General features: G+C 44.1%; 2 protein-coding genes across 2 annotated transcripts in view; both read left to right on the top strand.

The window, feature by feature from the left end:
• LOC128358610 (40S ribosomal protein S17) overlaps window positions 1-17190 on the top strand; it is a 554334-nt gene that overhangs the window by 260397 nt on the left and 276747 nt on the right. The gene's annotated exons all lie outside the window — the stretch shown is intronic.
• On the top strand, window positions 5401-16121 carry fem1b (fem-1 homolog b). The gene is made up of 2 exons (XM_053318901.1): window positions 5401-5757; window positions 14486-16121. Exons 1-2 carry the CDS (start codon window positions 5510-5512, stop codon window positions 16119-16121), a joined length of 1884 nt encoding a protein of 627 aa, XP_053174876.1. The 5' UTR covers window positions 5401-5509.

Here is a 17190-nt window from a genome sequence, read left to right as displayed (position 1 = left end):
AACAAGCTTACAGAGGAGGTATTTAAAATAAATATGTGTACTTTATATGTTATCTATACTTCCCACCAGCCCTCTCATCTTCTGTCTGAAGCCAGGGAAACTCGTGACCTGACATATGCTCTCCTTCAATAAAACTGGATTGTCTCCGCAGCTCTAATCTCATCTGTTCATCTGTCACACATCCAGCAGAGGATAAGCTAATGTCCTCCTGCTGCTTTCATTTCCATTCAGCATACATTATGTAATCAGGTTAACACGCTCAATCTCATTTTTTTTTAGAGAGAACCAAGCCAAGAATATAAACAGAGGACAACATTTAAAGGATAAAGCTGCTGATTTTCTATATTTTATGTTTCCTGATCTCCATGGTTACCCAGATTAAAGGTAAAGGAGAGAAGGAAGGGAGGAAGGAAAGGAAAGGAAAGGAAGGAAGGAAGGAAGGAGGGAAGGAAAGAAGAACAGAAGGAAGGAAAGAAGGAAGGAAGGAAGGAACAGTCAAAAAGACAGGGTCAGTTTGACCCAGGAGGACAACACGAAGGTTAATAAACACAAGTCAATCTTGTACATTTGCATAAAAATGTTGTATCAGCTGCACAGGAATTTTATAAATGATGCTTATTATTTTTAGTAAACTGTGGGTCACATTATGAAAAGTCCGGCTAATAGAAATGAGTATATGGTGTTTTTTACATCTGTCAAATGTAAAAATGGGTCAAATTTGACTCTGAACAGTATGTGAGGGTTAACTTTAACCCTTAAACAGACCTTACTAGTTATGTCATTTGCACCTAAAGGAAGGAAGGAAGGAAGGAAGGAAAGAAGGAAGGAAGGAGGGAAGCAAGGGAGGAAGGAAGGAAGGAAAGGAGGAAGGAAGGAAGGAAGGAAGGAAGGAAGGAAAGGAGGAAGGAAGGAAGGAAGGGAAGGAGGGAAGAATGGAAGGAAAGGAGGAAGGAAGGGAAGCAAGGAAGGAAAGGAGAGGAAGGAAGGAGGAAAGGGAGGAGGGAGGAGAGAGGAAAGGGAGACGGAGGAAGGGAGGGAGGAAGGAAGGAAGGAAGGAAGGAAGGAAGGGGAGGAATGAAGAAAGAAAGGAAGGACAGATGAAGGAAGGAAGAAAGGACAGAAGGAATGGTAACATTTACCCTAACAGCTGAACTTAGATCTGAGGAAGGAAGGAAGGAAGGAAGGAAGGAAGGACAGAGGAAGGAAGGAAGGAAGGACAGAGGAAGGAATGAAGGACAACACGAAGCTTAAAGAGTCTGTATCTCCTGGTGCACGTTTGTCTGTTTAAGGGTTAATGCCAGTTTAGTCACTGAACAGATACAGCTGAATTAAACCTTTTTTTCTAAATACAAAAAAACATCAAGACAAAACATAAAACTATTAATTTTAAAATGCAATAAATTAATTTCTTGTATCTAATTATATGTTTGTCTGATAGCTTAAGGAGTTATTTCTCTACATAATGTAACTTTATTCTGAAAATCACCCATTTTTCCCTCTAAGACTGACTAATCCTCAACATATTGAATGTTTAAAACCCATCACAAAGGAATGAAATCCATGTCACAAAGCAGTTTGTAGTTTTGACTCCTCTGAGTGAAGCAAGCTGAGGTTTAACCTTCCTGTCGTCCTCCCGGGTCAAATTGACCCCATCTCTCTTTGGACTGTTCCTTCTTTCCTTCTTCCTTCCTTCCTTCTCCTTCCTTTCCTTCCTTCCTTCCTCCCACTTTCTTTAATTTTTCCTTCGTTCTTCCCCTCCTTCTATACTTCTTTCCCCACTTCCTTCCATCCTTCCTTCCTTGCTTCTTTCCTTCCTCCCTCCCTCCTTACTCCTTTAGAGAGAACCAAGCCAAGAATACAAACAAAGGACAAAATTTAAAGGATAAAGCTGCTGATTTTCTATATTTTATGTTTCCTGGTCTCCATGGTTACCCAGATTTAAAAGTAATATTTAGAACAATTGTATTCCATTAGCTTTATTTAATATAATAAAGTTATAATGTAAGATCATGCCAAACTAGTTGATATGGTGTTTATTGAGAAAATTTACTGTTTTTAACCTTCCTGTTGTCCTCGAGTCAAGGAAGGAAGGGAAGGAGGGAGGGAGGAAAGGAAGGAAGGAGGGGAGGAAGGAAAGAAGGCAGGAAGGAAGGAGGGGAGGAAAGAAGGAAGAAAGAAAGGAAAGGAAGGAAGGAAGGAAGGAGGGAGGGAGGGAAGGAAGAAAGGAAGGAGGAAGGAAGGAGGGGGGAGGAGGGAGGGAGGAAGGAAAGAAGGGAGGAAGGAAGGAGGGGAGGAAAGAAGGAAGAAAGGAAGGAAGGAAGGAGGGGAGGAAAGAAGGAAGAAAGGGAAGGAAGGAAGGAAGGAAGGAAAGAAGGAAGGAAAGGAGGGAGGGAGGGAGGGAGGGAGGAAGGAAGGAAAGGGGGGAGGGGAGGGAGGGAGGGAGGGAGGAAGGAAAAGAGGGAAGGAAGGAAGGGAGGAAGGAAGGAAGGAAGGAAAGGAGGGAAGGAGGGAAGGAAGGAAGGAAGGAAAGGAGGGAAGGAAGAAAGGAAGCAAAGGAGGAAGGAAGGGAGGAAATGAATAAAAATGAACGTTACACACCTGCACATGACAGTAGCTGCATGCAGAGCTGAGGTCTGTCTCCTCCGGATGGATGGCTGCATCTCTCTCTCTCTCTCTCTCTCTCTCTCTCTCTCTCTCTCCTCTCTCTCTCTCTCTCTCTCTCTCTTCCAGTTCACAAAACTCAGACTATTAAAGTGAAATCAAGTTTAAACAGCTGCAGCATCACAGGCCTGATCCCACTGTGTCTCCCATTTAAGGTATTTTATTTTGAAGTCCAACTAGAGGCAGTTACGTTCTTGTTAAGTTATCACCTCCAAAACTCCTTCGTCATCGATGTTTCCTGATGTTTTCTTGACTATTCCTTCCTCAGTGTATTCCTCGTAGCGGCCCTCGGACTGAAAAGTGAATCATTTCATCATAAAGCAGCGTCTGCCTCTGCTCAGGAGTTAAACTGTGATCCAGCAGGTTCATGTGCCAGTAGATAAGCCTCTAATCTGTTATAAACGTCCTCCCATTTTCCATTTTTTTTATTAGACAGCGTTAATCTGGTGATTCAGATGAACACAGTTAGAAGCTTATGTTCCACCTGCGGTTCACTATAAAGTACATAATACCTGTAAAAAACAATGTTTTTCATTTGATGAGAGAAACGCGGGGCAGAAAATAAAGAGCTGAGAGTGAAGCGTCTGAGGTTCAGAAATGTAGACAGCAACGTCTGACTGATCACAGCTCACTTACCAAGATACATAGATCCGTAATAATCTGGATGGAAGGAAGTAACCTGTTTCCCAAAAGCATTTTAGGGTCATAAATCCAGTTTATGAACTGTTTTAAGGTTAACCCTTTCCTCTCTGTAATCATTCCTCCTGTTCTTCATACTGACCATTAAAACCTTTAAATGTGTTTTCAATGTAAAGTGATGGAGGACTAAATCATTATAAAGTCTCTGATCAGCTTCTATTGAGCTTCAGCAGTGTGAGTTACTATAGTTATTATAGTTACTATGGTAACAGTGTGAGTTACTATAGTTATTATAGTTACTATGGTAACAGTGTGTGTTAGTCATATCAAGTGATATCTGACACATCTTCCTTCCTCCCTCCTTTCCTTTCTTTCTTCCTTCCTCCCTCCCTCCTTTCCTTCCTTCCTTCCCTCCTTTCCTTCCTCCCTCCTTTCCTTCCTTCTTCCTTCCTCCCTCCCTCCTTCCTTCCTTCTTTCTTCCCTCCCTCCTTCCTTCCTTCCCTTCCTCTTTTCCTTTCTCCCTCCCTCATTCCTCCGTCCTGCCTTACTTTCCTTCCTTCCATCTGTTCTTCCTCCCTCCCTCCTTCTCTCCTCCCTTCCTTCTTTCCTTCCTCCATCCCCTTTCTTCTTCCTTCCTTCCTTCTTTCTTCCCTTCCTCCCTCCCTCCTTCTCTCTTTCTTTCCTCCCCCATACCTTCCTACCTTCCTTCTTTCCTCCGTCCTTCCTTCCTTTCCTTCCTCCCTCCTTCCTTCCTTCCTTCTTTCCTTCCTTCCTTTCAATGAGTGTCCTATAAAGGGTTAACTACCAGGGGTGATTCTAGGATCAGACCTAATGAGAATGTGAAATACAATGCCCTGCAAGTGTTTTAATCCTCTGCTAAACTACTCATTTCACTGGATAACAGAAATTACAACAAGAAATATTAATACATAGTAGAGTGGTCTACTGTAATGTAAAATAATAATAATAATAATAATAATAGTTCAGAATAAACAATCACAGATTTCTACAGAGAGGACACTAATATAGTTAATGAACCCTGAAGGAAAGATTATATATTAAGAACTATCCAAAGTACATTAAAGCTGTCAAAATAAAAGCATTTGAACCTGAAGCATACTGTAAGTGTTTGTCCCAGGCTCGCAAAAATAATTAAAGTTGTATACAATGATCTTTTTTTTTTAATACAATTATTATTTATTTATTTTTTAGGGGTGCTGAGATCCAATTTAGGGCATAAAAGGGCTCTAAAATCGCTACTGGTTTAGCTTTATGTGTTATTTGCAAACAGGAAAAATAAATGTAAATAGGCTACACAATGTTTAAGTTTTGTTTAACCTCTGTATGCTATATTTCCTCAAATAAAGCATACTGAAAAAAATAAAAAAGGTATTTACAGAAGTTACCAAATATAATTATTTGCCCAATAAAGGGTTAAAGGAATTTAAAGGAAAAAGATAAAAAAAAAAAAAAGTATAACTACCAGGGTTATTATAGTTAACTAAAACTAAAACTAGGAGTGAAAAAATAATTTAGTTAACTGATAAAAAAAACCAAAAAACTAACGGACATTTAAAAACTATAGTAACCATGGTAACAACCAACCCAGTTCTCCCCCTAGTAATCATAACCCTAACTACCTCCGGAAACCAGCGAGAGGAAGTCAGACAAGCGGAACACACATATATGCTGGAGCAAGTTCCAGTCGGAGATATTTCTAAGCTGCGCTGCCACTTCCGGCAAGTGACTACATAGCAAGAAAGGTGAAAGTGCTTTAGTTACATTTTTTAACAAACATTGACGAAACATTAGATTTTTTTTAGATTTTAAACCTTGACAACAACAATCTGTTAATCTTACAACGACTACCAGTGAATGTAAACGTTAAATAACCGTTAAAGGCAGAGTTAGAAGCTGTTTATTGATGCTAACACTGATTAGCATGGGAAGCTACATCCACAGCTGGACTCCCTGAGCATCGAACCTGTGTTGCTCTTCTTCCTCCTCCTGTTGCAGCCAACTTTGCTGCTGCTGCTGCTACAACCTGGACCTAAACAACAACAACAACGACAACAACTACACAACAACACACATCCTAGTTTCATGTGAGCACTGAGGCTTGCTTTTAGACCTTTTTAATGGGAGGTGTGTCGCTGCTGCAGAGTGGACACTGCAGACACAAGCCGAGGAGGTTGTTCTGGCTCATCACATGGAGTCTCTGGCCGGCTACGTGTACAAGGCAGCAAGCGAGGGTCGAGTCCTGACCCTGGCCGCATTGCTGCTCAACCACTGCGAGGGGGAGACCCGGTACCTGCTGGACTATGTGACCCAGCTAGCCGGGCAGAGGTCCACTCCTCTCATCATCGCAGCCAGGAATGGACACGACAAGGTGGTGCGTCTGCTGCTGGATCACTACCGGGTGGACACTGAGCAGACGGGCACGGTGCGGTTTGATGGGTGAGGAGATCATTTATATATATACTTTTGTTTTTTTTAAGGGGGGGTTAAAATATAGAATATAGTGGGGTTATATGATTGTTTTTCTGCAGCCACCTGTAGAGGTATCAAGGCTTTATCTGCTATGATTATAGGTTTAAATGATGGGTTCAAGTGTCTTAAAATAACAATTAAGATCCATAAATGAGCATTAAAGCTGCTGTAATCATTCCTCCTGTTCATACTGACCATTAGAAGATCCCATAAAGAATATATCAGTACCATAAACAAACTTTAAGATGGTTTAAATCAGTATAAAATGTATTTTAAGATCACAGACAGTTGATTTTTCAAGTCATAAAACAACAGTGAGGATCCCTAAATGAACATTAAAGCAGTTTTTTCTTGCTGTAATCATTCCTCCTGGTCATACTGACCTTGAGAAGATCACATATCAATAAATAAACAAACTTAAAGATGATTTAAATCAGTATAAAATGTGCTTAACATGACAGACAATAGATTTTCGCCACAAAACTAGTCTTAAAACAACAATTAGGATCACAAATGACTATTTAAATCTATTTTCCCTTCATAATGCACCTGTAGAGGCAACATTAATGGGTTAAAGGAGGGCTTTATAAGTTTTAAAGTGTCTTAAAACAACAATTAGGATCCATTAATGAGCATTAAAGCAGTTTATTCTTGCTGTAATCATTCCTCCTGTTCACACTGACTATTAGAAGATCCCATAAAGAATATATAAATAGCATAAAATGTACTTAAAATTGATTTTCCCCACAAAACTATTAATTTACAGGATACATTAAAACATTTTCAAGTCTTAAATCAACCCATCGATCCCAAATTAAAACAAAAAAAAAACAGTCTTTCTAGCAGCCTGTTATCATTCCTCCTGTTCATCCTTTTGGTTTCTGTGCTTAACACTGTTTTTGTTTTAGTTGTGCATATTTGTTTCTGCAGCCACCTGTAGATGTATCCAGGCTTTATCTGCTGTGATTAATAGGTTCAAGTGTCTTAAAACAACACTTAGGATCCTTAAATGACTATTTAAAGCTGTTTTTCTTGCTCTAATCATTCCCCCTGTTCATAGTGAGCATTAGAAGATCTCATAAAGAACATATCAGTAGCTTAAACAAACTTTAAGATGATTTAAATCAGCATAAAATGTACTTTAAGATCACCAACAATTGATTTTTCAAGTCATAAATCAAGAGTCAGGATCCCTAAATGTCTGTTTTTCTTGCTCTAATCATTCCTCCTGTTCACACTGAGAATTACAAGATCCCTTCATAATGCACCTGTAGAGGCATCAAGGCTTTATCTGCAACATTAATGGATTAAAGGATGGGTTTATAAGTTTTAAAGTGTCTTAAAACAACAATTAAGATCCCTAAATGAACATTAAAGCAGTTTTTTTCTTGCTGTAATCATTCCTCCTGTTCATACTGACCATTAGAAGATCCCATATCAATAAGTAGAAAAACTTAAACATGAATTAAATCAGTATAAAATGTGCTTTTTCTCCATTTTCTCCATTTACAGGATGGATTCATATTTTTATCAAGTCTTAAAACAACAATTAGGATCACAAATGACTATTTAAATCTATTTTTCTCTTCATTATGCACCTGTAGATTTATCAAGGCTTTATCTGCAATGATTAATGGGTTAAAGGACAAGTTCATGTGTCTTAAAACAACAATTAAGATCCATTAATGAACATTAAAGCAGTTTATTCTTGCTGTAATCATTCCTCCTGTTCATACTGACCATTAGAAGATCCTTCATAATGTTTATAATGGAAGGATGATGGAGGACTAAAAAGTATTTAAAAGTTTAATCTGAAGCTAATATGAAGCTTCAGTTTTGTCCAGTCGTCATCTTCATCTTCTATGTTTCAGCGTTACAGTGTTTTTAGTAGCAAAGTCTTTTTGTTCCTATACTTCCACCACAGAGAAACAGGAAACACTAAGAGGGAAGGAAGGAAGGAAGGAAGGAAGGAAGGAAGGAAGGAAAGGAAACACTAAGAGGGAATCTGATGCTAAAAAGACTGTAAATGTGTCAGATATCACTTGATATGACTAACTCACACTGTTACCATAGTAACTATAATAACTATAGTAACTCACACTGTTACCATAGTAACTATAATAACTATAGTAACTCACACTGCTGAAGCTCAATAGAAGCTGATCAGAGACTTTTAACCCTCCTGTTGTCCTCTCGGGTCAAACTGACCCCGTCTGTTGTGACTGTTCCTTCTTTCCTTCCGTCTGTCCTTCCTCACTCCTTCTCTCTCTCTCTCTCTCCTCCCTTCCCTCTTTCCTTCCCTCCTTCCCTCTTTCCTTCCTTCGTTCCTTCTTTCCTTCCTCCCTCCTCCCCCCTTTCTTTTCTCCCCATTACCCTCCTTCTTTCCTTCCTTCCTTCCTTTCTCCCTTCCTCTTTTCCTTTCTCTCTGAGAAAGGCTTAGCAGCAGAAATATTCAGTTCTCAAGGACATTAGACTCAGAGTAGCAGAAGATCATCACATGTCAGGAGGTGGAACGACTGGATGTTTGAGATTTTTGTCATTATTTTAGTATCCCAGTGGTTGATGATTCATCCTCAGACTGTTTGAGTGGGTTGAGAAGGATTTCTTAGCTTAGATTAAAACAACCTTCGTCCACAGATTTGAGTTTTTACTGGAAGACTAGTTTCTATAAAAATGTGTCAACAGTATGTTTGCATATTCCTGAAAGCAACAAGTTGGGTTTTTTTTTTTTTTTTCAAACCTGGCACCACAAAAAAAAAACCACAAACTAAAATCTCTTCACATAAATCTCAGCTCATGGATAAATAAAAACCAAGGAAAGAAGGAAGGAAGAAGGGAGGAAAGAGAGAGAGAGAAGGAGGGAATGGAGATGGAGGAAGGAATGAAGGAAGGGAGGAAAGAGAGTAAGGAAGGAAGGAAGGGAGGAAATAGAGAGGAAGGAAAGAAAGAGAGAAGGAAGGAGGGAGGGAGTAAGGAAGAAAAGAAGAAGGGAGGAAAGAGAGAGAGAAGGAGGGAAGGGGGATGGAGGAAGGAATGAAGGAAGGGAGGAAAGAGAGAGGAAGGAAAGAAAGAGAAGGAAGGAGGGAGGGAGGAAGGAAGGAAAGAAGAAGGGAGGAAAGAGAGAGAGAATGAGGGAAGGGGGATGGAGGAAGGAATGACGGAAGGGAGGAAAGAGAGAGGAAGGAAAGAGGGAGGGAGGGAGGGTGGGAGGGAGGAAGGGAGGAAAGAGAGAGAGGGAAGGGGGATGGAGGAAGGAATGAAGGAAGGGATGAAAGAGAGAGGAAGGAAAGAAAGAGAGAAGGAAGGAAGGGAGGGAGGGAGGAAAGAGAGAGAGAGGAAGGAAGGAAGAGTCAAAACTGACGGGGTCAATTTGACCCGGGAGGACGACAGGAAGCTTAAAGGAGTTTTTCTTCTGAGGATTAATGTCCACATGTCTCCTGCTTATACATCTTTACACTCACACACATATTTAGTCTCTTATTGACTTTAATGAGGTAGAAAAACTTCTCAGTGTCATAATAATTCAAGTTCAGCCTCTAAAATCACCGTAAAGCTACAAATCAAACACCTCTGAGACATTATGAGCGACAAGAGAGGAAAGAGAGAGAGAGAAGGAAAGAAAGAGAGAAGGAAGGAAGGGAGGGAGGAAGGAAGGAAGGAAGGAAGGAAGGAAGGAAGGAAAGAGAGAAGGAGGGAAGGGGGGTGGAGGAAGGAATGAAGGAAGGGAAGAAAGAGAGAGGAAAGAAAGAAAGAGAGAAGGAAGGAAGGAAGGAGGGAGGGAGGAAAGAAAGAGAGAAGGAAGGAAGGAAAGAGAGAAGGAAGGAAGGAAGGAAGGAAGGAAAGAGAGAAGGAGGGAAGGGGGGTGGAGGAAGGAATGAAGGAAGGGAAGAAAGAGAGAAGGAAGGAAGGAAGGAAGGAGGGAAGAAAGAAAGAGAGAAGGAAGGAATGATCAGTTTTCAAGCTCGAATCTGTTCTTTAAAAGTGTCTTCTCCTCTCTTGTCGCTCATAATGTCTCAGAGGTGTTTGATTTGTAGCTTTACGGTGATTTTAGAGGCTGAACTTGAATTATTATGACACTGAGAAGTTTTTCTACCTCATTAAAGTCAATAAGAGACTAAATATGTGTGTGAGTGTAAAGATGTATAAGCAGGAGACATGTGGACATTAATCCTCAGAAGAAAAACTCCTTTAACCTTCCTGTCGTCCTCCCGGGTCAAATTGTCTTCCCTCTCTTCTTCTTTCCTTCCTTCCTTCCTTTCCTTCCTCCCTCCCTCCCCCTCCTCTGTCTTTCCTTCCTCTCTTTCCTCCCTTCCTTCTTTCCTTCCTCTATCCCCCTTCTCTGTCTTTCCTCCCTTCCTTCTTTCCTTCCTCCATCCCCCTTTCTTCCTCCCTCCCTCCCTTCTTCTTTCCTTCCTTCTTTTCCTTCCTCGCTCCCTCCCTCCCTCCTTCTCACTTTCTTTTCTCCCCCTACCTTCCTTCTTTCCTTCCTCTTTTCCTTAGTTTCTCCCTCCCTCCCGCTTCCTTCTTTCCTCCGTCCTTCCTTCTTTCCTCCCTCTTTTCCTTCCTTCCCTCCTTTCCTTCCTTCCTTCCTCCCTCCTTTCCTTCCTTCTTTCCTCCCTCTTTTCCTTCCTTCCCTCCTTTCCTTCCTTCTTCCTCCCTCTTTTCCTTTCCTTTCCTCCCTTCCTTCCTTCTTCCTTCCTCCTTTCTTTCCTCCCTCCTTTCCTTCCTTTCTCCCTCCTTTCCTTCCTTTTTCATTCCTCCCTCCCTCCTTTCCTTCCTTCTTTCTCCTTTCTTTCCTTCCTCCCTCCTTTCCTTCCTTCTTCCTCCCTCTTTTCCTTCCTCCCTCCTTTCCTCCCTCCTTTCCTTCCTTCTTCCTCCCTCTTTTCCTTCCTCCCTCCTTTCCTTCCTTCTTCCTTCCTTTCCTTCCTTGACTAGAAGACATCAGGAGGATTAAAGAACAGATTAGAGTTTGAAAACTGATTTTGAAAGTCTCTTATTCTTATTATTATAAAACTGTAACTTCAGACTGTGTGTTTATATCCTGTTTCTTCAACATTTCAGAACTTATAATTTAACAGAAGAGCATGTTCACGATCCCCAAAGCAGAAAAACAAGAGTGGTTTTAGTTGCTCCTTCCTTCCTTCCTTCCTTCCTTCCTTCCGTCTGTCCTTCCTCCTCCCTCCTTCTCTCTTTCCTCCCTTCCTTCTTTCCTTCCTCCATCCCTCCTTCCTTCTCTTTTTCTTTCCTCCCCCTTCCTTCCTTCCTCTCTCCTTTCCTCCCTCCCTCCCTCCTTTCCTCCTTCCTCCCTCCCTCCTTCTCTCTTTCTTTCCTCCCCCTACCTTCCTCCTTTCCTTTCCTCCCTCCTTTCCTTCCTTCTTCCTCCCTCCTTTCCTCCCTCCCTCCTTTCCTTCCTTCTTTCTCCCTTCCTTTCCTCCCTCCCTCCTTTCCTCCTTCCTCCCTCCCTCCTTCTCTCTTTCTTTCCTCCCCCTACCTTCCTCCTTTCCTTTCCTCCCTCCTCTCCTTCCTTCTTCCTCCCTCCTTTCCTCCCTCCCTCCTTTCCTTCCTTCTCTCTCCCTTCCTTTCTTGACTAGAGGACAACAGAACTTATAGTTTAACAGAAGAGCATGTTCACGATTCCCAAAGCAGAAAAACAAGAGTGGTTTTAGTTGTTTCTGAAACTCAGGTGTCCTTTCACCTGCTCTAGTTGAACGTGATTTTTAAAAGTGACCCAACCCGACAGCAGAAACCTGTCTCCTCCTCCCTCCTTCTCTCTTTCCTCCTTTCCTTCTTTCCTTCCTCCTCTCAAGGACATTAGACACAGAGTAGCAGAACATCATCACATTTCAGGAGGTGGAACCACTTCCTTCCTTCCTTCCTTCCTTCCTTCCTTCCGTCTGTCCTTCCTCCTCCCTCCTTCTCTCTTTCTTCCCTTCCTTCTTTCCTTCCTCCCTCCCTCCCTTCTTCTCTCTTTCCTCCCTCCCCCTACCTTCCTTCTTTCCTTTCCTCCCTTCCTTTCCTTCCTTCCTCCCTCCCTCCTTCTCTCTTTCTTTCCTCCCCCTTCCTTCCTTCCTCTCTCCTTTCCTCCCTCCCTCCCTCCCTCCCTCCCTCCTTTCCTCCTTCCTCCCTCCCTCCTTCTCTCTTTCTTTCCTCCCCCTACCTTCCTCCTTTCCTTTCCTCCCTCCTTTCCTTCCTTCTTCCTCCCTCCTTTCCTCCCTCCCTCCTTTCCTCCCCCTACCTTCCTTCTTTCCTTTCCTTTCCTTTCCTCCTTCCTTCCTCCCTCCTTTCCTTCCTTCTTCCTCCCTCCTTTCCTTCCTCCCTCCCTCCTTTCCTTCCTTCTTTCTCCCTTCCTTTCCTCCCTCCCTCCTTTCCTTCCTTCTTTCTCCCTTCCTTTCTTGACTAGAGGACAACAGAACTTATAGTTTAACAGAAGAGCATGTTCACGATCCCCAAAGCAGAAAAACAAGAGTGGTTTTAGTTGCTTCTGAAACTCAGGTGTCCTTTCACCTGCTCTAGTTGAACATGATTTTTAAAAGTGACCCAACCCGACAGCAGAAACCTGTCTCCTGTCTCAGCTCAGTGAAACTATCAGCTGGTTTATCAGCCGCGCCCTCGCTGTGACGTCACTCTGCTTGTTGTGCTCCTCTTTGTTACTCAGAGTGCTGCTTTGACTCATGTGCTGCTTTATAATGCAGCTCGTTTCTCTTGAATCTGACTCATTGGATAGATCATTTATTTGTGTTTGTGTGTGTGTGTGTGGATAGTGTGATTAAGTTTTAAATATGTTGATAAATCCTCATTAATGCAGAGCTGACTGAAGTTATTAAAGGACTCAACAGTGATTAGTTTAACCCTTTATTGGGCAAATAATTATATTTGGTAACTTCTGTAAATATCCCAAAATATCCTTCCTTCCTTCCTTCTTTCCTACCTTTCCTTTCTCCATGCCTTCTTTCTTCCCTTCCTCTTTTCTTTTCTCCCTCCCTCGTTCCTTATTTCCTCCGTCCTTCCTTCCTTCCTTTCCTTCCTTCCATCTGTCCTTCCTCCCTCCCTCCTTCTCTCCTCCCTTCCTTCTTTCCTTCCTCCATCCTTCCTTCCTTCCTTCCTTTCCTTACTTCCATCTGTCCTTCCTCCCTCCCTCCCTCCTTCTCTCCTCCCTTCCTCCATCCTTCCTTCCTCCTTTCTTTCCTTACTTCCATCTGTTCTTCCTCCCTCCCTCCTTCTCTCTTTCTTTCCTCCCCCCTACCTTCCTTCCCTCCTTCTTTCCTCCGTCCTTCCTTCCTTTCCTTCCTCCCTCCTTCCTTCCCTTCCATCCTCCCATCCTCCCTTCCATCCTCCCTTCCTTCCTCCCTTCCTTTCAATGAGTGTCCTATAAAGGGTTAATCTGGTTTCACTGTGAAGGGTTAATGGAGGAAATAAAAGGAATAAATAATAAAACATGAACAGTTTTAAGATAGTGTGTATGACTGTTCCTTCCTTCCTTCCTTCCTTCCGTCTGTCCTTCCTCCCTCCCTCCTTCTTTCTTTCTTTCCTCCATCCCTTCTTCTTTCCTTCATTTCCTCCCTCCTTCTCTCTTTCTTTCCTACCCCTACCTTCCTTCTTTCCTCTGTTCTTCTTTCCTTCCTCTTTTCCTTTCTCCCTCCCTCCCCCCTTCCTTCTTTCCTCGTTCCTTCCGTCCTCTCCTTCCTCCCTCCCTTCTTCTTTCCTTACTTCGTCCCTCCCTCCTTCCTTCTCTCTTTCTTTCCTCCCCCTACCTTTCTTCTTTCCTCCGTCCTTCCCTAGTGTGGGGAAATATACACTTACAGCAGCTAAATAGGAAGAGCTTCAATAAAAAGAATAAAGAACAATAAGTAAACAAGTAATAAGAAGAATTTTCAAAATAAAATAATTACAAGAGTAATACTGGTGGTGTCAGAATGATGATATACCTGCATGTGAGTTAAACTGTGCAGAGTTAATGGAGAAAAAATGAAAGAAATGAATAATAAAACATGAGAAAAAGAGGAAGGAAGTAAGGAGTGAAGGAAGGAAGGGAGTAGGGAGGGAGGAAGGAAGGAAGGAAGGAAAGCAGGAAGGAAAGCGGGAAGGGAGGGACCTAGGAATGAAGGAAGGAAAGGAGGGAGGGAGGGAGGGAGGGAGGGAGGGAGGGAGGAAGGAAGGAAGGAAAGAAGGAAGGAAGGAAAGCAGGAAGGGAGGGGCCTAGGAATGAAAGAAGGAAAGAAAGAAAGAAGGAAGGGAGGGAGGGAGGCAGGAAGGAAAAGAGGAAGGAAGGAAAGCAGGAAAGGAGGAGCCTAGGAATGAAGGAAGGAAAGGAGTAAGGAAGTGAGGAAGGAAGGAAGGAAAGGAGTAAGGAGGGAGGGAGGGAGGAAAACAGGAAGGAAGTAAGGAGAGAAGGAAGGAAAGCAGGAAGGGAGGAGCCTCGGAATGAAGGAAGGGAGGAATGAGGGAAGGAGGGGAAGAATGAAAGAAAAATTGAAGGAAGGAAGGAAGGAAGGAAGGAACAAAGCAAGGAAGGAAGGAAGGAACAGTCAAAAGAGACGGGAGAGACGTCAATTTGACCCTGGAGGAAACAGGAGGGTTAATTAATGACCTATTTTAAGGAGAATTTGCAGCTTTTCGTGTATGAATTGAAAATCTTGTGATTGGTTTCATTATTTTTTATTTTTCTGAATGTTTCCTCTCGTCTCTCCTCCTGCAGCTACGTGATCGACGGGGCGACGGCGCTGTGGTGCGCGGCGGGGGCGGGGCACTTTGAGGTGGTTCGTCTACTAGTGACTCACAAAGCCAACGTCAACCACACCACCGTCACCAACTCCACCCCGCTGCGAGCCGCCTGCTTCGACGGACGGCTGGATATCGTCCGCTACCTGGTGGAGCACAGCGCCGACATCCGCATCACCAACAAGTACAACAACACCTGCCTGATGATCGCCGCCTACAAGGGTCACGCCGACGTCGTCAAGTTCCTGCTGGAGCAAGGCGCCGACCCCAACGCCAAGGCCCACTGCGGAGCCACCGCCCTGCACTTCGCGGCGGAGGCGGGGCATCTGGACATCGTGACGGAGCTGGTCGGCCGGCAGGCGTCCATGGTGGTGAACGGACACGGCATGACTCCCCTGAAGGTGGCGGCGGAGAGCTGCAAAGGCGACGTGGTGGAGCTGCTCCTGGCGCACGCCGACTGCGACCGGCCGAGCCGCATCGAGTCGCTGGAGCTGCTCGGCGCCTCGTTCGCCAACGACCGGGAGAACTACGACATCCAGAAGACGTATCACTACCTGCACACGGCCATGACGGAGCGCTACAGCGACCCGGACGACGTCATCTCCAAGGAGCAGCTGCCGCCCATCGAGGCCTACGGGGGGCGCCGCGAGTGCCAGACGCTTCAGGATCTGGAGGCCATCCGAGTGGACCGGGACGCCCTGCACATGGAGGGGCTGATGATCAGAGAGCGGATCCTGGGCTCGGACAACATCGACGTGTCTCATCCGATCATCTACCGCGGCGCCGTCTACGCCGACAACATGGAGTTCGACCAGTGCATCAAGCTGTGGCTGCACGCGCTCCGCCTGCGGCAGAAAGGAAACAGGAACACTCACAAGGACCTGCTCCGCTTCGCCCAGGTCTTCTCCCAGATGGTCCACCTCAAGGAGCAGGTCTCGGCCTCGGCGGTGGAGCAGGTGCTGAGCTGCAGCGTCCTGGAGATCCAGCGCAGCATGACTCGGGTGGAGACCGCCGCCGAGGCCGAGCTCCCGTCGGCGTTGGACAACTACGAGTCCAACGTCTTCACCTTCCTGTACCTCGCCTGCATCTCCACCAAGACCACCTGCCCCGAGGAGGAGCGAGCCCGCATCAACAAGCACATCTACCAGCTGATCCAGCTCGACCCTCGATCCCGCGAAGGCTCGTCGCTGCTCCACCTCGCCATCAGCTCCAACACGCCGGTGGACGACTTCCACACCAACGACGTGTGCAGCTTCCCCAACGCCCACGTCACCAAGCTGCTGCTGGACTGCGGCGCTCAAGTCAACGCGGTGGACAACGAGGGCAACACGCCGCTGCACGTCATCGTCCAGTACAACCGGCCAATCAGCGACTTCCTCACGCTGCACGCCATCATCATCAACCTGGTGGAGGCCGGCGCTCACACGGACATGACCAACAAGCAGAAGAAGACGCCGCTGGACAAGAGCACGACGGGGGTCTCGGAGATCCTGCTGAAGACGCAGATGAAGATGAGTCTCAAGTGTTTGGCGGCGAGGGCGGTACGGCGGCACCAGATCACGTACCGGAACCAGATCCCCAAAACGCTGGAGGAGTTCGTCGAGTTCCACTGAGAGACGTTAACCCCCCCCCCCCTCCCCCCCGAGAGAGACGAGACTTTCCTTTTTAAAAAAAAAAAGGTTTCTTATAATTTTCTAACGAATTCAAAACGGTGCTGAGCCGAGGACGACCGCGGCGGGCGTTCAGTGCGAGAAAAACGTTTTTGAGCATTTTTATAAATAAAATGGATTTTTTTTTTTTGATTTTTTTTTTTTGATTTTTTTTAAATTTTATTTTAAATATTAATTACTATTAAAAAAAAAAACAAAAAAAAACAAACCAGCAGCTACAGTCGGCGGTCCTACGTGTGCTTTTCTGCGTCTTCAGAGGAAAACTTCCAGCTGACTCACGAGGAGGAGACGACGATGACATCACTGCTTCTTGATGACATCACTGCTTCTTGATGACATCACTGCTTCTTGATGACATCACTGCTTCTTGATGACATCACTGCTTCTTGTTTTTTTTTTGCCTTATCTCCAAACAGGAAGCCGCAGCAGCAGCGTTGATGTGATTCTACAGTTTGTGTGAGCGAGCTGATTTGGGGAAAAAGCTCGACAGACAGACGGACAACAAACGAACGAACGATTGAACTCCTGCGTTTCCTCGCTCCGTGCATTCATCCATCACACACACACACACACACACATGATTTAATACCAGAGAAGAAGAAGAGTAGTTTTCCCGCTGGGTTTAGTTTTTAACTCCCAACAACAACAAACGAGAGGAAGGATTTAAAAAAAAAAAAAAAAGAACAGGATCGAACTGCTGGACAGACTTTTTTTTTTTTTTTTTAGTTCTTAACATTTTAAAAAAAGAAAGATGAGTTTATTTTAAAGGCTTTGCTGGTATAACGTTGTTTAACTGAAACGACACTAAACAGCCAAAAATATGCAGACAGCCACTTTAATTTAACTGAGTCATTAAAAGAGAGAGAGAAAAAAAGAAAGAAGTGGATTTTCTTTCTTCTTAAGATTAAGTTTAACCCTTTATTGGACAAATAATTATATTTGGTAACTTCTGTAAATATCCTTCCTTCCTTCCTTCCCTTCCTCTTTTCCTTTCTCCCTCCCTCATTCCTTA

The sequence above is a fragment of the Scomber japonicus genome, chromosome 5, assembly GCF_027409825.1.
Source record: "Scomber japonicus isolate fScoJap1 chromosome 5, fScoJap1.pri, whole genome shotgun sequence".
NCBI classification, from domain to species: domain Eukaryota; kingdom Metazoa; phylum Chordata; class Actinopteri; order Scombriformes; family Scombridae; genus Scomber; species Scomber japonicus.
Note: the sequence above shows the minus strand (reverse complement) of the source record. Positions and strands in the feature narration are given on the sequence as shown.